Below are 22,696 nucleotides of genomic sequence, written 5' to 3' on the forward strand. Positions count from 1 at the left end.
TGGGAGCCCAGGGGAGTGCTGTGCAGGGGTGGGGGGCAATGGGAGCCCAGGGGGATGCTGTGCAGTGGGGGGGCATAGCCCTGGGAGCCCAGGGGAGTGCTGTGCAGGGGTGGGGGGCAATGGGAGCCCATGGGGATGCTGTGCAGTGGGGGGGGCACAGTGGCTGTGTGCAATGGGGGGGCATGGCACTGGGAGCCTAGGGGAGTGCTGTGCAGAGGTGGGGGGCAATGGGAGCCCAGGGGGATGCTGTGCAGTGGGGGGGGCATAGCCCTGGGAGCCCAGGGGAGTGCTGTGCAGGGGTGGGGGGCAATGGGAGCCCATGGGGATGCTGTGCAGTGGGGGGCACAGTGGCTGTGTTCAATGGGGGAGCATGGCACTGGGAGCCTAGGGGAGTGCTGTGCAGAGGTGGGGGGCAATGGGAGCCCAGGGGGATGCTGTGCAGTGGGGGGCACAGTGGGTGTGTACAATGGGGGGGCATGGCACTGGGAGCCTAGGGGAGTGCTGTGCAGTGGTGGGGGGCAATGGGAGCCCAGGGGGATGCTGTGCAGTGGGGGGGGCACAGTGGCTGTGTGCAATGGGGGGCATGGCCCTGGGAGCCCAGGGGAGTGCTGTGCAGTGGTGGGGGGCAATGGGAGCCCAGGGGGATGCTGTGCAATGGGGGGGGGCACAGTGGCTGTGTGCAATGGGGGGCATGGCCCTGGGAGCCCAGGGGAGTGCTGTGCAGGGGTGGGGGGCAATGGGAGCCCAGGGGGATGCTGTGCAGTGGGGGGGGCACAGTGGCTGTGTGCAATGGGGGGCATGGCCCTGGGAGCCCAGGGGAGTGGTGTGCAGGGGTGGGGGGCAATGGGAGCCCAGGGGGATGCTGTGCAGTGGGGGGGGCACGGCCCTGGGAGCCCAGGGGCGTACTGTGCAGTGGGGGGGGCACGGCAGCAGAGAGGGTGGCGACAGGCCCGGCAGTCAGGCGAACCCGGCCCTGGGGGGGGGGGGTCTCCCAGCACCAGCCCGGCGGGGAGCAGGCGCTCTGCCGGGGACGGCTGCGGGGGGCGGCGCGCGGGGAACAGCCCCCGGCGGCCGTTGCTCGTCCGGTGGCGGTGGCTACGGTTGCCATGGCGAGACTCCGCCCCCGCTGACGCGCGCCGTGACGCGCGGGGGGGGGCGGGGCGGGGCGGCTGCCGGACTCCGCACGGCCCCACACAGACCGAGCCGCCGCCGCCGCCGCCGCCCCCCGAGCCCAGCATGGTAATGGCCGAGCCCCGGCGGCCCCCCCCGCTGCTGCTGCTGCCCCGCGGGCCCGGGCCCGTCCGCGTCGGGTTCTACGACATCGAGGGCACGCTGGGGAAGGGCAACTTCGCCGTGGTGAAGCTGGGGCGGCACCGGATCACGCGCAGCGAGGTGAGGCGGCCGGGGAGGAACCGGCGCCCCCCCCCCGCGGGGACCGGCTCGTGAGGAGGCGGGGCCGGACTGGACCCTTCCCCTCCCCCCCCGCGCCCCGGCTCTGGTACCGCCCCCGACCCCCATAGGGGGCACCTGGCGCGCCGCTGCGCGCGGAGTGGGGGGGGGGGCTCCAGGTGTGGCCCCCCCCCCCACCCCGTCCGAAGGCAGGAGCGGCCCGCAGCCTCCCCTCGGCTGCCTTTGTGCCCGCGGCGGGGCCGGCCCCAGGACGCGGGGTCCCGCAGAGCGCGGCGCGGGAGCCGGCCGGCCAGCCCTGGGAGCTCCCGCCGGGGGGGCGGGTCCCCTGCGGCTCGGCCCTGCCCCGGCCCGTAAGGAGGCGAGGAAATATTATTAATTATTATTATTTTTGAATGGGGCCAACGGAGCTCTTGGGGGCTGGGGCTGTACGGCGCTGAGAACAATACCGGCGCAGAACAGGTTTGCAGCGCTTGGTTTGTAACGAGCGCGGGGCTGGGGCTCCCACAGTTAGGTGCCCTGGCTCGAGCAATTTTTATTTATTTATTTTAGTTTATTTTGCTTTCCTACCGGATGCGGTGAGCCCTGAGTTGCCGGGGCTATGAGCTGCCAGTCCTAGAGGTGCCAGCACCCTGCCCTAGCAAGCCCTGGCACAAATTAAGCACTGCAGGTTTGAACCCGAAAGGCTAAATTGTTCTGTGTTCTGCTGTCAGGTTTGTCATCTACTCAATATCTTCCGGTGTAAGGCCAGCTTTGGTACTTCAGTTTGAAGAAGAATGATTCCCTCATACCCCATTCCCCTGAATCAGCTTGTCTGGGTACTAAATTAAAAACAGTCGTCTTTTCAGAAATGCAAGTTACCCAAGTTATCAATTAAAAACCAGTCTCGGAAAAGAATAATTATTTTACGCATCGTCTATAATTAAACAACTATAGTCTACTTGGGTAAAAATGTAGCTAGGCATATTTTTAAAATATTAAATATCTGATGGAAGCAGCACCTTTTGGATATCATAGCTTAGTAACTTTCAGTTAAAAGAAAAAGAGTACTTGTGGCACCTGTACAGCTACAGCTCACGAAAGCTTATGCTCCAATAAATGTGTTTAGTCTCTAAGGTGCCACAAGTACTCCTTTTCTTTTTGCGAATACAGACTAACACGGCTGCTACTCTGAATACTTTCAGTTAAAAAGAAAAGGAGTACTTGTGGCACCTTAGAGACTAACAAATTTATTAGAGCATAAGCTTTCGTGAGCTACAGCTCACTTCATCGGATGCATTTGCTGTAGCTCACGAAAGCTTATGCTCTAATAAATTTGTTAGTCTCTAAGGTGCCACAAGTACTCCTTTTCTTTTTGAGAATACAGACTAACACGGCTGCTACTCTGAAACCTACTTTCAGTTAGTATACCTGGTTTTAAGTTACTCGCCAATGTTTATGATCTGATCATATTTCCTATTTTTTAAAAAACCTTTTTCTGTGGTGCGATGTGATTGATCCACACAGACAGGGAAACTGAACAAAATGATCTTGAAAGCACAAAGTAAAGAAATTGAAAACAGTAATATTTCACTTACAGTGATCTTAAGTGGTACAAGTATCAATAGGCAGGAGGCAAAATTATAATTGTTAACTTTAACTATAGTTTTACTTTTAACATTGTTGCAGAGCCCATAGTAGTGGTCACTGTACACACAACTTTGAAGAATGTTATTCACCTCTTGAGGTCTCTTCCAGCTCTACATTTCTGTGATTCTGTGACAATCCAAAGTATTAAAGGAAATTTGATCAAGTTATGGCCTCGCTTCTCAAATTATATATCAAGGTACTCAGTCAAATAATTTTTAAACCCTTTCCTTGCTACTACTAAATATCCAAGTTTGGACATTAGAATTTTAAGTAGTGTTAAATTATAGTGTTAATGTTTCACTCACCAGGCAATTTTCAGAGTTGCAGCCGTGTTAGTCTGTATCTGCAAAAAGAAAAGGAGTACTTGTGGCACCTTAGAGACTAAACAAATTTATTTGAGCATAAGCTTTCATGAGCTACAGCTCACTTCATCGGATGCATTCGGTGAAAAGCTCATGAAAGCTTATGCTCAGATAAATTTGTTTAGTCTCTAAGGTGCCACAAGTACTCCTTTTCTTTTCACCAGGCAATGTTTGCTTACTGGTCTTCTGGCACCGTGTCTCAATGGCTTTGCAGTGGCAATCTTAACTTTTCATTGTAATTCAAAAATTAGATCTCTATTGAGTTTTGTGAAAATTTAAAATTATCTACACTTTGAGTTTAAATAGCTTGGCAATATTCTGTTTGGTAAAACTTGTCAGCTTCAAAAAATGGTTGAAATTAATAGAAGTACATTCTAAAAACCTTACTAAATGTCAGTATCAATAAATTTAAATGTGATTTGAATAGTTTTTCTTCTTGGTTAGGGCCTTGTATGCTGTGCTCAGTCTGGAAATTATTTTTATAGTTCACATTGTGAATTGCTACTGCCAAGATGGAAGTGATTGCAGGAATGTGAATGGCAGGGTGAACTTATTATGAATGACTGTTGTTTCACATGGTATTTTTAAAATTAAGCTAAAATGAAACCTATATCATATTTTTCCCATAATTTTTGTAGCAGGTTTTCCGTTTCCAAAGTTTTGTGGTTGAATCTTGTGCACTTTTTTATTTATTTGTTTTACATTTCCAGTTATTTCCACAACAAGAAATTTATAAACACAGGATTAGGTAGAACTTCATTGTTGGGTCAGTCAGTAGTAGTGGCTAGCTGGGTTGCAAGGGAGAGGGACCCTATTAACTTTCAATAATGGTAAAGAGAACTTGCATTCTGACCAAGTACCATTACTGTAAATGGTTCAGAATCAGACCAGTGTGGGTTCCACCAGCTCTGCTTAGTTATGTAGTGGAATTGTAATGAAATGATGCAGACCTTAAAGTTTCTTGTCATGAAATTAATCTAATATAGTTAAAGGTGAAATCAGACTGAAAGAGAATGTGTACATATGAAGAAAACGTAGCCCAGAAGGTGGAGTATGGCAAACGAGTTCTAAATTGACTGTGAAATCATATAACTGCAACCTTAATGTTGCATTTGAGCACTCAAGTGAAGAAATGTGAAAGTTAATAGAAATGTAGGAATTGTTAGGTATTCTCAACCATAGTTGTTATAGTCCTGTAACGCGCCTTTAAGATCAGTCAGTACTAGATGCTTCAGAGGAGGCAGCTGTATTTTTGATAGGTTCTTGCACGTAGTACATGTTTGTTGTATCACAGAAATATCCTGTGATCAGAGAATTAGGTTTATGTTCATGAATATGGACACAGGAGAAGAAATTATGTTCAGGAGGACATAGGAAAAATAGGAGAGAGCAACAGAAATAATTAGAAGCATTGGAAGAGTCATAAGGGAAGCCCAGAAAGATTAGGACTGCTTAGTTTTAAGAGGTAAGTAGTGACATGAGGTATAAGCATGAATGGTAGAGAACATCAGCCTGAATCTGCTGCTTACTGTCTCATAATATAAGAGGGACACCTCGTGGAATGTGAGCTGTAGCTCACGAAAGCTTATGCTCAAATAAATTTGTTAGTCTCTAAGGTGCCACAAGTACTCCTTTTCTTTTTGCGAATACAGAGTAACACGGCTGCTACTCTGAAAAAAGTAATGAACTTATAGATAAAGGAAATACTCAAATACAACCTGTGGCACTCTTTCCTACAAGATATAGGGCATTAAACATAAAACTCAAATGGTTAGTCATCTACGTATTGATATAAACTATCGCTCCATGAACTATCGTAAAAAGTTTTTACTAATCAGTCCTCATGGTTCAAGACGTTGGCCACCAGCTGCTTGAACTTGGAAAACCTTCTCCTATAGGCATGTTATTGCCTAATTGTCCATTACATGTGGTTGTATTTTCCTCCAAAGAGGCTTCTTTAGAAGGCAGAATGTTGAACTAGATGAACGGTTGGCTGATCCAGAGTATCGGATCCTGAACTAGATGAACCATTGGCTGATCAAGTGGGTGTATGCATGATGCATACTCATAAGTGCACTAGTTTAAAAACAACAGCCCTCTCCTCTTGTTGTGACCCACAAATTGGTTTAGCACAAACGGATTTAAGGGAAGCTAATACTGATGTAGCTATGTTGGAGCAAACCCATGATATAGAAGCACTCCATTGTTTCTGTGGGGCTTGCGCCTGCATGACAAATTCCAGACCAGAGTAAGCCATGGTTTACACTATTACAGTGTGTCTATATAGGGAGCTTGCATCAGGGTAACTGCACTCGTGCAAACTTCTCTAACCTAGACAGGGCCTAAGGTTTTAAGTTGACCTGTGCAACCTAAATGGTAGCTGCAAAAGAGAAAATCTGGATTTGTGCCTTTTTTGCTTTGTGTCTTATAGGTCTGAAGGATATTCAGCATTTCCCTTTCATTAGAAGTTTTGGTCTTCTTTTTCTGGATGACCGGAGGACTATAAGGGTAGCATCAAAACTAAGTAGAAATTAAATTAAGTTTGAAAAATTGAAAGTAAGGATTATGATTCAGAGAAACTTTTTTTTTTGTTTGATATCTGTTTAAATTTAGATGCCTGGCAGTTTCAGTTCCTTGCCCCTTCAGTTGAAGGCAGAGACGCAGAGAAGGCTCCCACTCCAATTCTCTAGTCCTTTAGCCAAAAAAAAAGGGGGGGGGGAACTTAATATTCCTGATATTTTGAAGGTTTAAAAAAAACAGGCAGGATTTCAAGTAGGTTTTAGGCTTTTATGCATCTTAAAAGTGTGTGTGTTGTGGGGAGGGGGGGTAAGACCATTCGCCCCCCCCCCCTTTTCGGGTCACCTTTAAGCTGATCTAAAGCATTTATTACTCTTAATCATGACAGTTGTGAGTAGTAGTGGGGAGAGGTGTGCCAAATACACAGTGATTTGCAACCTAACTGTAGGAGTATGCTAGAATCATGTGACTGGCATAATTGTCCTTAATTTGGTGTGTGCTGTGGGTGGTGGCATGTGTTGCCATAGACAGAGGTTGACCATGCTAGAGAAATGAGAATTCAGTCATGCACCAAGCAAACCTTTACATGGTATGCTGGAAAGATTAGTGCTATATGACATGACATTTCTGGAAGTTGTTAGTGATTGCTAGTGAGCTGTATTTTCAGTTTCACTGAAAAAGATTTCATAGTTCAACAGTTTTGGTGCAAAAATGTAAAATTGAAATCTTTGCTGCAGTCAGAAGCAGCATCTCCACTTTGAACTAAATAGGATTTGACCCATGTTTTGTTCTAATCAAGACACAAGATTGCTGATAAAAATGAACTCAGTGCTAAGTGCAACTTCATTTATGTGTAGTTGCATAGTATTTTAGTGATTTTTCTCTAAACCTTCAGATCCAACAAAGAGCAAAAAAAATTCAGGATTCAAAAAAGGCTGAGGTTTCTAATCTACCTTTAAACATTTAAAACAGAGAAGCCAGATGTCTATATTACTCCATTTCAGATTAAGAAAATATTTATGCATATATTACGTCAATCCTAATATAAAACCTCAGCCTGCATTAGAGAATAGACAACAAAATATTTCTGTAATTAGCAGCACCTCTTACTGCATCTTTGTTTCAGAAAAACTGCTAGCACTTAACTATAGCAAGAGAGTGCCCACTACGTTTTATTTTGTTCATTATCAAGAGTGTTTTTATAAAGTCTCTGGATGAGCTAGAAATAAGAAGCGTTTAATATTTATTGGTCTACATTATTTGATCTAAATGCTTTTTGTGTTGTGGATACACAGCTACTCGTGGTCAGCAAGAGTACCACACGTGGGATTATTTCAGAAATTCAAAAGAATGAACTAGCATGTACCTAAATAAAAAAAAAACATTTACACTCATATAATTACATTTTAGATCAAAGAGGCAGTGTGGCAATTCTCATGTTGAGTGATCTGTACACCGAAAATCTTGATATTTTTTTTTAAGTATTTGACTGAAGCAAGAATGTGTTCATGGATTTTTAACAGTTTGGCAGAGTTCTTCTGTTGACCTACCATCACAGCAGGTGATAGAACACTGTATAAAGCTGCTGAAGTTTGCTTAACTCATTTTTTGGGGGCAGTTTTTTAATTCCATCTAGAATGGAAAGGAAGATACTAAGGGATTCTCTGGAAAGAGAGAGCATTAGAGTAGAGGAGGTCCTGGAGGGAAAACCAGTGTAAGAAGAAAACTAAAAGTTCATCTTTTTTTGTTAGTAATACTAACTAAACCACAGGAAGGAGGAGTGTTTGGATGCTAATTCAGGGTCTTTTTGTTTTGCAGACTGCCCATTTAGCTTTATACCAGAGTTCACCTAATATAGCTGAGTAACTTGCCCATTATTCTAATTGTAAAGAACGTAATTGCATTTTTAAACACAAAGTTAGGCCTTTGTAAATGAAAATCTAGCCAAGGAAAGTTGTAAGGCTACCAAGTACAGTATTACATTTTAAGTGACCAAAATTGAATTTTTCAGAACTTGTTTGGATCACGTCACTTGTGATTAAATATGGAGATATGGAAACAAGTTCACCTATGTAAGTTCAAGGCTTGATCACATTAAAAGAACATTCTCGCTCTTAATGCGATAAGGCTTTTATAAAGAAATTTTCAGACATCACAGGAAGTGTTGGCTTGTCAGATTCTTTGACACACTACTGTACCTGAATACGCTACATGAAAACTAAATGTGACGAAGGATTTGCAAGTTGTATAGCTATAAGTGCAGGGTTCTTAGAGCAATAACGTTAAATGATAGTAATAGAATTTTTGCAATAAACAGCTATTTGATAGTGTGGGAAATGTAGAACTCTAGTACAATAGACTCTCTTTAATGAGATTGTGTAGCATGCTGGTCTCTAATACAAATACATTTTTCTTTAGAATCTGAGACTGATTTTTAGTATGAGAAGGCTAATGTTATTTGGAAGCCATTTAAAACAGATTTTCTTGGGATTTGCACTGAAACATTTGACCTGAGGACTGAATTTCTTGGAGCTCTATGGCTTCTTGACCTTCAAATGAAGGAATTATTTTCAGTCTTTTCACCATCTTCTAAACGTAGACAGGTTGTATTGTTAGGAGATTTTTAAACATCTGTAGCATGTCCTCTCAATGGGGAACATTTGGAAAAGGAGGAAGTGGTAGAAAGCCACAAAGAAAGCACATTAATTTAACATTAAACTATAATAAATGTTTTACAGCAGGACTCATAATTCTGCCATTCACTTTTTACATGCTCAGTTTTCTGAAGAGTCTCCCTCAGGGATGAAACTCCCCATGGTTGGTCCCAGAGATTATTTTTGTTCTTTAGTTGATTCAAATGCCAGAAGGGGCTTTGCTAAATAAATGTGGAAAATGCCTTTTCAATTTTAAGTACTTTTTAAAATAACTTGAGTCTCAAAGATGGTAAAACTATAATTAAACATTTACTCTTGAAAAATAACAGAAGCATCTGGTATAGATTAACTGAGATTACAGGTAAATGAAGACCCTTTTTACCCTCTCACGACTCATCTGTTTTATTTTTTTTTCTTTCTTTCTTTAGCTAGGTCTGACTGAGGAATAGGTCCTCTATGGTTTGCAAGACAACTCAGCTGAATTGTATCTTTTAAAAACTTTGTTTTGGGTATGCACTTTTGCTAACATTGGAAGCTAGTAACTGCCTAACATCCATGGAGAAAGTTGTCAACATAGGAAATTTTTATAGACAGACTTGAAAGCAGAAACATTCTTCATTGAAATATTTATGTTCCTTCGGTGTTTTATAATCTCTGTAGAGATTCTATATTCAAATACAGGAGCAAATTGTGGAAATGCCAAACTCTGTTGGAAAAAACAGCAAAGCTTGTATACTTTCAGTTCACTTTTTCAATCCAAAGAGTTTACACGCTTCACTGCAGGAACTTGTAATTGCAAGCCATATAAATGCTAGATTTTTTTTTTTTTTTCCTGGGGAAGGGGAGGAATGGAAATCCAAAATAAAAAAGTGTATATTAAAGAGAGTGACAGCATTTTGGATGAACTGAAAAAGATGAAGGAAGAAGCTAGGAAGGCAGAGTTTTGTTGCTTCCTCCTTCAGTTTGTCCAGAATGCTGCCATGGATACTTAGTGTGCTCCAACACTCTGACTGTGCTCCACTACAGCACCCTTTACTGGCTTTCCCTCACCTTTCATATCAGACATAAGCGCTCTCCTCTTTGAATCCCTACACAACTTAGCTCCTGCCAACCTCTGTACACTAGCTTTGTCACACACAAGATGCAGGCAAGCAATAAGAGAAAGGTATTTTAGTTATGATTAAAGGGAGTCTCATAAAGGGGTAGAGGGAGAGAACGAGGAAAAAGTGTGCAATGGTTCAAGTGTAAGGCAAAAGCAAATGAGCTAGAATAATGAAAGGAAAAAGAGAGGAAATGGAAAGTGCTTAGGAATTCCTCTATGGATAAAGCTTCTGCAGTCTGCATTTATTAAGGAACAGAGTTAGAGCAAGGGGTTAGTGTGGATAAATTAAGTAAGAGGCAAGACTTACGCTGTGTAAGATACCATGTACAGGGGAGGTCTGGAGAGATTAGGCTATTAATGTAAATAATGGGAAACTTAAAAATTGATCATACAAACAATTGAGAGATGATGGTTGGCTTCTTGAATTAGGCTTTTCTGGTGAGTTAGTACACTTGGATTCTATTTCTCTAATAAACTGGAATATAAATCCTCTTCACTTACCTAAAATAGGTGATCCATTACTCTGACAGAATCTGGATAAAGTGAAGTACCAGTTTTGGGGTAGGGATCATCCTAGAAATTTTGGGTAACTTTTAAAGTGAGAAGTAGTGGATTCCATTCTTTTTATTGAGGGAGGAAGCTGAGTGGTGATAGAAATGGGGTGCCACCCAGAGCACACCTGCCCTGTTTATAGGTAAGAAAATATAACAGGCCAATTCCAGTGTCTGCTTGATACTGCTTTTTCAGTGAGCTACTATAAAGTAAATGAGAGAAAGTGGGGAAATTTGACACACAAGGAATAATTTGTTTAAGCAAATATTTCCTAAGGTGTATTTAAGGATTTTTGTTTCTATTTTTAGTGTCTGTTTTTGGTGGTTATAATTTTTTAGGAAACTTGTTTTATAGGTTGATGAAATTGTGCCTCCGTAAACTTGTTCACAAATCAGTTTTACTAGCAGTAAACAGAAATTGGGGAGGGAGGAGTCTTCATTTTTTTTTTAACAGACTGAATTCTTGTTTACATTCTAGTTTATTCATACCTTGTATATGTTCACACCAAAAAAAGGAATTTGCTTACCACTCTGCTTTTATATGTGACCAGGAAGTGAACTACAGAGTGTATGAACAAGAAGTAATACAGACAGTAACTTAGGCCCTGATCTGGCAAAGACTTACATGGGTAGTAACTTTGGGTATTTGGGTAGTTCTAATCCAGTTAAATGCATACATATTCCTTTCATCTATGTACTTTATGCTTGAAGGCAAGGAGATTAAATTAGTGCCTAATTTAAGACAAGTTGCAACAAATGGGTGTCATAAGTCATCGGAAGGAGTGGTAGGAGGAGAATGAAGGTAAATAGAAACGTGGTTACATAGACTAGTTATGTTCTTATTTAGATAGTTCTGCATCCTTTAGGGTTGTTTTTAATTCTGAATTACAAATCAGTCACATATAGATTCCCCACTAGCCATCTTCCTAGCCGTTGTCAGGTGGTGGTGGTGGTATTTATTATTTGTATTATGGTAGCACGTAGGAGCCCCAGTCACGGACTGGGATCCCCTCGTGCTAGGCGCTTTACGAACAAATCAAAAAGACCACCCTTGTAATTGTTTTCCATAAACATCACAGTAGAAATGGGTCTTGAGGAGGGATGTGAAGGAGCACATTAGAGGCATTATGGACTAGTTGAGGATGAGTGTTCCATGCATGAAGATTAACGTGGAAGAAGTGGACAAGCAGGCCGTCAAGGCTGGCTTTGTTAGTGAGGTAATGCAGCAAGATACAAGTGCAGATACTAAAGCAGGATAGAGTTGTAAAAGGCTATCAAGGTGAGATGAACTTGAATTTGATGTGGAGATAACAGGAGGGATTCAGGGAGTATTATGTCTCCAGTGGTGGCTAGTTAGTACCACATGTTAGAGCATGTGTTTATATTCCCAGTATTTTTTTTATCCTATCTGGCAACTATTGATGTCCTCATCATTCATGTAAATGCTCTTTTTAAAATTATACTAAGTTCTTGGGCTCAAATTATCACTCTGTTAAATTTATCAATTTAATTGGATGTTGTACTTGTACTATGAGAAATAGAATTCAGGTGCTCCTGTTTTACCCAGTTGCTTTCTATGTGGGTACTTATGTGACCCCCATCACTGTGACAGCTGAGCACATTCCAAGTTTTTAAATATACTTATCTCTCTCTCTCTCCCCACTCAGTAGGATAAAACCTTTTATTCATTCATAGAATGATAGGACTGGAAGGGACCTCTCGAGGTCATCTAGTCCAGTCCTCTGCATTCATGGCAGGACTAAGTATTATATAATTATTTATGTTTTGTGTGTTAAGGGGTGGGGTGGGCAGGTATCTGTATATGAAGAGGTTGAGACGAAAGCCAAGTGAGTTTAGTAATTAGTTCTTAATACAGTGATGCCCTTGATCATTCTTATTCAGGTAATAAGATCCACCTCCTGTGTATTGAAATAAATGCAAGTTAGGTGCCTACATATCTTTGAGGACCTATGTATCTCTTTTGCTTGCTAGCCATTCTCGATAGTTAAGAGTCGTGGTTCTTGGGAAATGCATCTTTAGTTGTAGGTCCAGTCCTGTTGAAGAAATTGAATATCAGGACTGATGTACCTTTCCTGTACCAATCACTCGTTTATAAACTTTCCTATATTCTCTTATTGAAATGAGCCCGATCTTTTGATTATCTTTTCCTATGGAAGTCTTTCAATGGCTCTGATTTTTGTTGCCTATTTTTGCACTTTTAATATGATATTCAAGATGAGACATACTATTGGTCTCTTTAATATTCTCAGTATTTTCTCTTGCGTTCTTTATAGCGCCTAACATTTTGTTTCCTTTTTTGGTGAAATTGGGAATCCCTTAAGTATAATTCTATGTAACTCAGTTCTCCAGTATTGACTGGGAATGAGGTCTGTAGGATCCCAAACTCGCTTCTAAACAACTCTGTTTGCTCTGTGTAACTGACATGAGTTTCCCTGCAGAGATTTTACACTTTCTCAACAGGTTAATTACAGACATCCTTATATCTAGAACATTAATCACAGTGAAATAAATCCTTAACAATCTGAGTTGCATTAGCTAAGTATGTTTTGATCGTATGTGCTGAGTCAAGAACTTGAGTTCAAAACTTTATTTAAAATTAGTGGGTGAAATTCTGGCTGCCTGGAACAACTTATGTGCATGGAATTAAGCATGTGCATAAGTGTTTGCAGGATCAGGCTCTGGGGTAGCAAAGCAAGCTGTAATTGAAGGTTTTACTAGTGTATTTTGCAAATGAAAAAATACTGACTAGTTTTAGTTTGAGAATTTATCATTGCATTGTGCCAGATAGTGACGTGCTGCTGCAAGAAGTCTCAGTCAAGCTGTTTGATCGCTCAATACTGCTTCTGGTTCCCAGGCATCAGGCTGCGGTTTTTCCATTTATTACTTCAGTCCACTTGCTCGCATGCACAAATTAAGCAGCACTTGAGGTCTCTGGTCCTCTGTCTAAGCCCCTGCTGGTACTGTCTGCACCCATCGACAATGCTAAAGAGATTTCGGTCAGCAGTTGAGTTCCTAGATTAACAGCATGATATCTTATGTGCCTTATTTTTTATAAGTGAATTATCAAATTCTAAGATATAGCAGGTATATTTTTTAAATAAAAAAATGACCCAGAGTCATAGGAATTTTGGGGTCCTGTTAACAAGCAGGGGTAGACAAGACTGGAAAAATGATTTTAAGAGAAATTTTTTTTTTGTTCTTTTGCTACAGGTGGCAATAAAAATAATTGACAAATCTCAGCTGGATGCAGTGAACCTGGAAAAGATCTATCGAGAAGTGCAGATAATGAAAATGCTTGACCACCCACACATAATAAAACTCTACCAGGTACAGTTATAATCCTCTTGCTTTTCCCCTCCCCCCCATGTGTTCTAGAGTAAAATGTAGAGGACTAGACATCCATAAACATCAGTGACATTTTATGGGCTGCTGGTTCACAGTATACGTTCAGCTTTTATGTGGTTGGGTTGTTTTGGGTGTGTTTTTAATCTTTGTGCATGCACAGCAGCATATTGGCCTAATTCATTCTGTGGTTAGCATACATGTCTGCCTCACACAGAAGAACTCCAGAGGTGCCTGAGATCTAATTTTTAAAAAACTGAGTGATTTAGTGCTGGTGAGAGGTGCTAGACTAAGATACCTGGAGGCTGAGCCTCCTATTTATTCACAGAGCAGGTATAGTATGAGCAGCAGCAGTGCAAGTTTCCTTCACATTACTTTGTCTATGTCCCTAAACTGAGAGTGACCATTGTTTTTTCTTGGTTTTTCTGCTGAGACAACCCACTGCCATAACAATTGGCACCCTTGTTGGTAATCTTATAAACACTTGTCCACTGAGATTTGGACTGAACCCACCAGTCTCCTTTCAGAGAAGTTACCAACCTTCCAATAAGTGGTAGTTTTCAAATCAAACCAACCACCTGTAAGTGGGAGATTCTTAAGCCCAATTCTTTGAACTGCCCAGTTCCCCTAAAAATCCAGGTCCCAGTTCATTTTTGTATGGTCATTTACATCACTGCAAAATGCTGCCTTTCCTGTCTGTGTGGGTGTAAGCAAGTACACAAGATGCAGGGAAAATGATTATTTGGATTTTCGTTTTTCCTAAGTCAGAATAAATCTGTATACACACAGTAGGCCACGATGCTGCAGATCCACCTATAGAATTTGTCCGTAAACCTATTTGTGTAATTCTGAATTGAATCTTTGTATCTGCTGACTATTTTCAGTTGATGTATGCGGTTTGCAATACAGCTGGGTAGATTGAGAGTTAAAGGTGAAACTGCCCTTTCCTTGTCTTATTGCGTCTTGATGATTTAATGGACTTCGGCACAAAAAGATGAGGTAGAGGGAATTCATTCATTGCACACACTTTCTTGAAGTCTGAAGCATAGAGATGTTGAGTCTTTTCTGATGTCAGGATGGTGTTGTGTATCAGGCCTGCTGAAGACTGAGGCTGGCATCAGAACCCAATATATTGTATAAAGAATTTCAAGGCATTCAACAATTTGTCCTTCTGATTTAATCAGGCATGCCACACGCATTTCCCACTGGTGCTGAATCAAAATCTGTATGAAATGATTAATGACTTATAATGCCAGCTTGTCTTATTGGCATCCAGATGTTTTCTGCTTTGAGCAGAGGCAGTACTAGAACTATTGACAAGGGAGGTGAACTCAAAAGTGGAGGCCAAGGCAGGAGTATAGTAGTAGAAAGAAAAGGAGTACTTGTGGCACCTTAGAGACTAACACATTTATTAGAGCATAAGCTTTTGTGAGCTACAGCTGTAGCTCACGAAAGCTTATGCTCTAATAAATTTTAGTCTCTAAGGTGCCACAAGTACTCCTTTTCTTTTTGCGAATACAGACTAACACGGTTGCTACTCTGAAACCTGTCATTATAGTAGTAGAGAAATTCTATACAACCCATCCTCTCATCAGCAACCCAAAAGCTCGAGGAAGCTCTGGGATGGGAGGGGGAACAGCAAGAGAATGGGTCCTCAACCTTTTCAGATACCTACCAGCTAGAGGCCAAATTTGAAATCTGGATCCCCCAGATAGGGTCTAGGGATAACACATTATGGTAGGAATCTCAGCACCCTCTTCTTCCCTCATGTGATGTTTCAAGGGGTTGGCTTCTGACCGGGCATTGCCTCTGAATAGTGTGTGCAGATGAGGGGGGCATCTTTCTTACAGGTCATTGTTTAGTAGATTTGATCCTCTGGCTCTCAGAAATATAATATGTCTGCACCTACGTGTGTGCATGGGTGAGAGTTCAAGGGCTGGGTAAGAGGGAGGGGGAATTATGAGGATACGTTCAAAAAGAGAAATATGGTACAGAGCATTTTGGTGCGCTATTGTCATGGGCCACTAGCTGATAACGCCCCGCTTGGAGGCATGATTCCTTCCCTGCACTGCTCCTGGAGATATGTAGCTATACACTGCCCTTCACACAGGTCAGATTGTAAAAGCACAATGTAGTTTTTAGTCTTTGAGCCAGTATCTGGTAATTTTTGTTTTTTAAGCCTGGCATTTTCAGTACAAATGCTTTGACTATGTAAAGAGCTAGCATAGTGTGGGGGGGAGAGGGGGGCATAATGCAATGGCAGCGAGACAATGTCTGAGCGTGCAAGTATGTCAGTTTAACAGTTGAACTGAGCTGCTGTTGTACAGTTGCTGTCCTACAGTAGGTTACATTTCTTCCAGTATTTGTTCATGTCAGTCTCAGTCTAGGTACCTGCCTGGGCCTCGTGCGTGAGAGTAGAATCTTTAGCTAGTGGTGTTCATTGGGCTACAGGTGTGCTGTGCATGCCTTAGTGCGTGCCTTCAGCCTAAAAGTGGCTGCAACTCCCAGTTCCTCTTACTGCCCATGGCAGCAAGACAAAACAAAACAATTGGTGTCCATTCCCTTCCTTTTAGCAGAATTTTCTCTTGTAAATTAGTTAGTTCTCTTCAAATTCCTCCTTTTAAAATTTTTCTGTATTAACAACTCTCACCACCCTGCCCCCCCCCCCCCCAAAAATTAAATTTAAATATTTTCCTCTGTATTTTTACCTGGTATCCAGACCTAAACTGGCAGATTCAAAACCCACATGCTTCAAACTGTGGCAAATCTGTGACACTCATTCCACTCATAGATGGCCGCAGCTGCTGTGTTTGTCGTCTCAGGGAGAACCATGTGCTAGACTGCTGCTCGATATGACGTTCCTTTTCCATTTACACTTGGCCCTGATACGCATCTCCAAACTCACAATACAAAAATTGGCGCAAAGATCAGCACTGCCTCTGGGAGAAATTTCTGGCTCTTTTCTGCACCTTGTCAAACTTTTCAGCATCATTTTTTAAAATGACGCCACCAGAACTGGATGCAGTATTCCAGTATCAGTCTCTCCAATGCCGTATACCTAGGTAAAATCACCTCACTACTCTTCTATTTATACATCCAAAGTTCACATTAGCCCTTTTTTGCCATATTGTCACACTGGGAGCTCATTTTGGGTTATCTGTCCACTACAATGCATTAATTTTTTTAGGAGAGAGTCTCATCTCTTTCCAGGATGCACTCCCCCACTCTGCAGGTATGATGTTCCTTCATCCTAGATGTAAGATCATGTCTCTCTGTTCAAATTAGGGAGGGTGATGACCTGTTTGCCTCTACACTTGAGCCCTAAACCTCAAGCTCTTTAGATACCAAAGACAGCCCAGACAGAGGACGCCCACCTACCTTTGGCAATAATCTTCTGTGTACTCACCCTACAAGAAGCCAAGATTATCTCAGAAGAGACCATCACTTTCCTCAGTAATTGGTCAGTCTACATCAGCTACACCAAATTTGATAGAGCAGTGTTACAGTCACTTTATTTAGTGACTGCCAGGACTTCTCAATCCCACCTTCTAGATGAGACAGTGCTTATCAGTTACCTAGAGTGGGATCATATGGACACAGATTTGAAGAAGACAGGATGGTTACCTTATAGGACCAGTAGTTTCCTGACTTGTCAGACCCTTTTGGTACTGACTGCACCAAGACCACCTACCTCTGAGGCAGTGGGACCATCCGGTACCGTGCAAGCCAAAGACCGTAAGCAGTTGGATTCAGTCAAAGGCACAAAAGGAAAACCTACAATCCCTGCCTTGGTACCACCAGAGCTGCTCAAACATGTGGCAGTAGCACTGAGCAGCTTGGCAGCGCTACGATCTATGGCGTCATCCACAGTGCACAACCCTTGGCACTGACAACCGCAGTAAAGGCATCAATACCACCAGCAGCACCCTGCTCAGAACTGATGCTCTCCGTACCACAGCAGTTTCTCCAGCATAAAGACCTTTTAGTCTCGTCAACACCGGAATCTCCATTCCTCAGTACCGACATTATACCAGCACTCTTGGTACCATGCCAATTCACTATGCGAACCAGATCAGCTCCTCCTCTATCCAGTGACAAGGACGATGATGAGGAAGGGAAAATCTGTTCCTCCCATTGCTCTTCACCTACACAGACACACACCAGACCAGATCCACTAGAACAACGTCAGTACCACCAAAGACCTGAAACTCAAGAATGGTACAGACACCCCTGGATGCTGCCACCAGTGTCATTCCCACCACAGTATCCCTACTGGGACCCATGGGCAGCATACTGCCAACACTACCCTAAGCCTCCCAGTCCACACAGGGAGAAGTCAAGGCATTCTCCATCACCTTCAGTACCATGACCCTCTGAATTCCTGGAAGAGGCAATTGAGAAACTGGAGGAGACTTTGGATCAGGAAGTCACTGCAGCTGCCAGTTTTTCATCCTCCTTTCCAGATGAAACTATCGTGCCCTCACCACCCACGATGGGGATGACTTTAAATAGTTCCAAGAACTGTTTAAGAGGATTGCAGACTCACTGGGTATATCGCTGGAAGAAGTTGCAGAGTCCCCACATAAGTTGTTGGACATCCTCCAAACTTCAACCTCTTGCAAGACTGCTCCCCCAATAAATGAGGCTCTCATGGACCCAGCGAAGACTCTGGCAGAGCCCAGCAACAGTTCTGCCCACTTGCAAAAGAGCAGATTAAAAAAATTCTGTCCCTTCCAAGAGAAGTTTGCCCACCTCTGCCCTACGCCAAACTCACTGGTGTTAGAGGCCATGAATGAACGGGGCAGACAACACCCCTCCACATCCACCTCATATAACAGGGACTGGAAGAGACTGGATTTTTTTGGTCGTAAAACTTACTCCTCAGTGACCTTACAGTTCAGGATTACAAGCTATGAAGTATTAATGGCCAATACAATCACTCAAACTATTCAAAAATGTCTGAATTGAACATATACCAGAAGACAAAAAGGAACAATTTAAAGCCATAAGATCCAAGGGTCAGCTCCTAGCCCGCACAGCATTACAAGCCTGATTGGACTCCACAGACATGGTGGCATGTTCCATTGCCACTGTCATTTTTATGCAATGAGCTTCCTGGCTCCATCTCTCAGGTTTTCCCAAAGAAGTAAAATCTACGGTCAAAGATCCCCCATTCAAAGGCTCCAAGCTGTTTGCAACCAAAATGGATGAGTCCCATCGCACACTGAAGGACTCCCTGGCGACTCTGAGATCCTTGGTCATATACATGTCTACATGAAAGAAGAAATGGGAAGTCTTACTCAGCACAGAGAACAAGAGCTGTGCCCTATACCCAGCCTATAAGGCTAGCTTGCTTGCTTGCCCATTGATCATTTGTTATAATATAGGTTTGTTGTTTGTTGTCATAATAGGTTTATCAATTTGTATTAGAGTATTTTAGCTGTAACACAAGGAACCTACAGGCCCCATACTGTATGTTAAACTAAGGCAAGTTAGCATACACAAGTTTACACTAGATAGGTGGTGGTGAGCTAGAGCATACAGTATATATGTTTGTGACCTTTAACATAGATAAGTTGGAAAGTTAAAGCAAGTTGGTAGGTAAGACCACCCAAGTTCATGGCCTTTTTCAGATTTAACAGGTACCTCACAAAGAACATGGAAACAGCTGGTTAGGACAGAAATAACAGAGGTGGGGATCAGCTAATAGTCACAAATATGTCATTAATACGCATGAACATATCAGCCTGTAGAGCAAAGGTTCTCAAACTGGTTGTCGTGACTCCTCAGGAGGTCACAAGGTTATTACGTAGGGAGACGCAAGCTGGCAGCCTCCACCCCCAAACACTGCTTCACTTCCAGTATTTATAATAGTGTTAAATATTTCAAGTGTTCCTAATTTATAAGGGGGGGTTGCACTCATAGGTTTGCTGTGGAAAAGGGGTCACCAATACAAAAGTTTGAGAGCCATTGCTATACAGTAAGTATACCTTAATGTTTTTGTGGGTGAGAAAGTTAAGTTTGGCACATAAGGGTATGTCTACACTATGAAATTAGGTTGATATTATAGAAGTCGATTTTTAGAAATTGATTTTATACAGTCGATTGCGTATGTCCACACTAAGCGCATTAAGTCAGCGGAGTACGTCCTTACTATCGTGGCTAGCATCGACTTAGAGTGGTGCACTGTGGGTAGCTATCCCACAATTCCCGCGGTCTCGGCTGCCAGTTGGAATTCTGGGTTAAGCTCCCAATGCCTGATGGGGCAAAAACATTGTCAAGGGTGGTTTTGGGTAAGACGTCAGTCACCCCTCCCTCCGTGAAAGCAATGGCAGACAATTGTTTCGTGCCTTTTTTCTGTGCAGACGCCATACCATGGCAAGCGTGCAGCCCGCTCAGCTCACCGACACCATCACTGTTGTGTCCTGGGTGCTGCTGGCAGCAGACGGTGTAGTAGGACTGAGCTTTCCTGAGCTATAGCTCACTTCATCGGATGCATTCAGTGGAAAATACAGTGGGGAGGCATTTTATATACACAGAGAACATGAAGCAATGGGTATTACCATACACACTGTAATGAGAGAGATCAGGTAAGGTGAGCTATTACCGGCAGGAGAGGAAACAAACCTTTTTGTAGTGATAATCAAGGTGGGCCATTTCCAGCAGTTGACAAGAACGTGTGGTGAACAGTGGGTGGGAGGGGGAAATAGTTTTACTTTGCGTAATGACACATCCACTCCCAGTCTTTATTCAAGCTTAAGTTAATGGTGTCCAGTTTGCAAATTAATTCCAATTCAGCAGTCTCTCGTTGGAATCTGATTTTGAAGTTTTTTTTGTTGAAGGATAGCCACCCTCAGGTCTGTAATCGAGTGACCGGCGAGATTGAAGTGTTCTCCGATTGGTTTTTGAATGTTATAATTCTTGACGTCTGATTTGTGTCCATTTATTCTTTTATGGAGAGACTGTCCAGTATGACCAATGTACATGGCAGAGGGGCATTGCTGGCACATGATGACATGCATCACATTGGTAGATGTTCAGGTGAACGAGCCTCTGATAGTGTGGCTGATGTGATTAGGCCCTATGATGGTGTCCCCTGAATAGATATGTGGACAGAGTTGGCAACGGGCTTTGTTGCAAGGATAGGTTCCTAGGTTAGTGTTTTTGTTGTGTGGTTGCTGGTGAGTATTTGCTTCAGGTTGTGGGGTAAGCAAGGACTGGCCTGTCTGTAAGCAAGGACTGGCCTGTCTCAGGATAGGTTGTAGATCCTTGATGATGCGTTGGAGAGGTTTTAGTTGGGGGCTGAAGGTGATGGCTAGTGGCGTTCTGTTATTTTCTTTGTTGGGCCTGTCCTGAAGTAGGTGACTTCTGGGTACTCTTCTGGCTCTGTCAATCTGTTTGTTCATTTCAGCAGGTGAGTATTGTAGTTATAAGAACGCTTGATAGAGATCTTGTAGATGTTTGTCTCTGTCTGAGGGGTTGGAGCAAATGCGGTTGTATCGTAGAGCTTGTCTGTAGACAATGGATCATGTGGTGTAGTCTGAATGAAAGCTGGAGGCAATTCTGGGACTGCACGGTCACCTGTGCTTATGAGTTCATCACGCTGGCCAAACAGGAAATGAAATTCAAAAGTTCCCGGGGCTTTTCCTGTGTACCTGGCTAGTGTATCTGAGTTGAAAATGCTGTCCAGAGCAGTCACAATGGAGCACTCTGGGATAGCTCCCGGAGGCCCATATGGTTGAATTGTGTCCATACTACCCCAAATTCTATCCAGAGATGTAGATTTCAGCGCTAATGCCCTCATTGGGGAGTAGTACAGAAATCGATTTCAGGAGCCCTTTAAGTCAACAAAAATGGTTTCGTCGTGTGGATGGATGCAGGGTTAAATTGTTCTAACGCTGCTAAATTCGACCTAAACTTGTAGTGTACACCAGGGCTAAGGCTGAGGCCCTATAATGGGGCAACCCACCATGTTTGGTAGGTTCAGCTCGTTCATTGTTAGTTCGTCGCTAATTCTTAATTGTTAGTTTTAAGTAAACTCTAAGTTAGCTTCTATAGACTTTCTATAGCTTTTAGCTCTAGCGTCTTCTAAGTTTTTCACCTCCCACTCAAGACTTGAGGAACCTGGATGATCGAACTCTAGACCTGAAAGACTTAAAAATCTATTTTACTTTTCGCTATTTATGCTGTATTCTTTTTGCATTTCATTTAAATTGGATGGTAAAAATAGATCAGTCAGTTTCACATTTGTTTCTAGTATCTTTCATTTTCTGTTGTTCATACTAACATAATGCCATGATATTTTGAGCTATTGGCATTGCAGGGTAAGATTTTGATCTGAATATAAATCCTTATATTACAGAATTTACATTTTGCGCCTAACTTCCCTGTCAACAACCTTTTTAGTAAATTTAGGCCAATTTATTTCATGAATGGTGCTTCATCTGATTTTGTATTTGAAATGTCATGCAAGAAACATGTTTAACTCAAATTGCAGGCACCAAAAAAATAAAACAAAAGAAAAAATCCCTTTGCATTCAAACTGAGGGGCCTGATGCTGCAGCCCTGTAAAGGCAATGGGATTGCTCACATAAAGGATCAACCCTTTGGTGGCAGAATTATTCCACTGAATAAAGGCAAAGGGCTTGATTTAGCAAAGCCTTGTTTAGCTTTAATTTCACGTTATGGAAAATAGTCTGGCATTTCCTTTTAAAATCAACTTGTGATTCATAGAATAGAGGTTTCAGAGTAGCAGCCGTGTTAGTCTGTATTCGCAAAAAGAAAAGGAGTACTTGTGGCACCTTAGAGACTAACAAATTTTAAATTTGTTAGTCTCTAAGGTGCCACAAGTACTCCTTTTCTTTTATAGAATAGAGGCAAATGTTAGGGGATAAAATTAGTAGCTAGCGTAAGTAAGATTCACCACGATCTCCTAAATGAATGACAAAAAAGAAAAACGAGGGGGAGAGAGGAGTGGGAAGGAGTTAAATTAGGGACTGGAGGGAAGCAAGGATAGTTACAGACAAAGGTAATGCAACTTTTAATTTTATGTTTGCCTCCTAGATATTATCATTGGCACATTAGAAATACATTTGGTAGATAGGTAAGTAG

General features: G+C 42.6%; 1 protein-coding gene across 4 annotated transcripts in view; it reads left to right on the forward strand.

Moving 5' to 3' along the window:
* Positions 1-1,153: 1,153 nt before the first annotated feature.
* The window catches only part of SIK2 (salt inducible kinase 2), a 116,823-nt gene continuing 95,280 nt past the window's right edge, over positions 1,154-22,696 (forward strand). Inside the window, exons 1-2 of one of the 4 annotated variants that reach the window (XM_038380776.2) lie at positions 1,154-1,392; positions 13,454-13,570. In XM_038380776.2, the coding sequence (XP_038236704.1) occupies positions 1,237-1,392; positions 13,454-13,570 (273 nt within the window). In that variant the 5' untranslated portion in view covers positions 1,154-1,236. Of the gene's footprint in view, positions 1,393-13,453; positions 13,571-22,669; positions 22,689-22,696 lie in introns of those variants that run through there. The other 3 variants (XM_043501000.1, XM_043501001.1, XM_043501002.1) reach the window with 3 other exon arrangements.

Source organism: Dermochelys coriacea, chromosome 22 (assembly GCF_009764565.3).
Source record: "Dermochelys coriacea isolate rDerCor1 chromosome 22, rDerCor1.pri.v4, whole genome shotgun sequence".
In the NCBI taxonomy this organism is placed as follows: Eukaryota; Metazoa; Chordata; order Testudines; family Dermochelyidae; genus Dermochelys; species Dermochelys coriacea.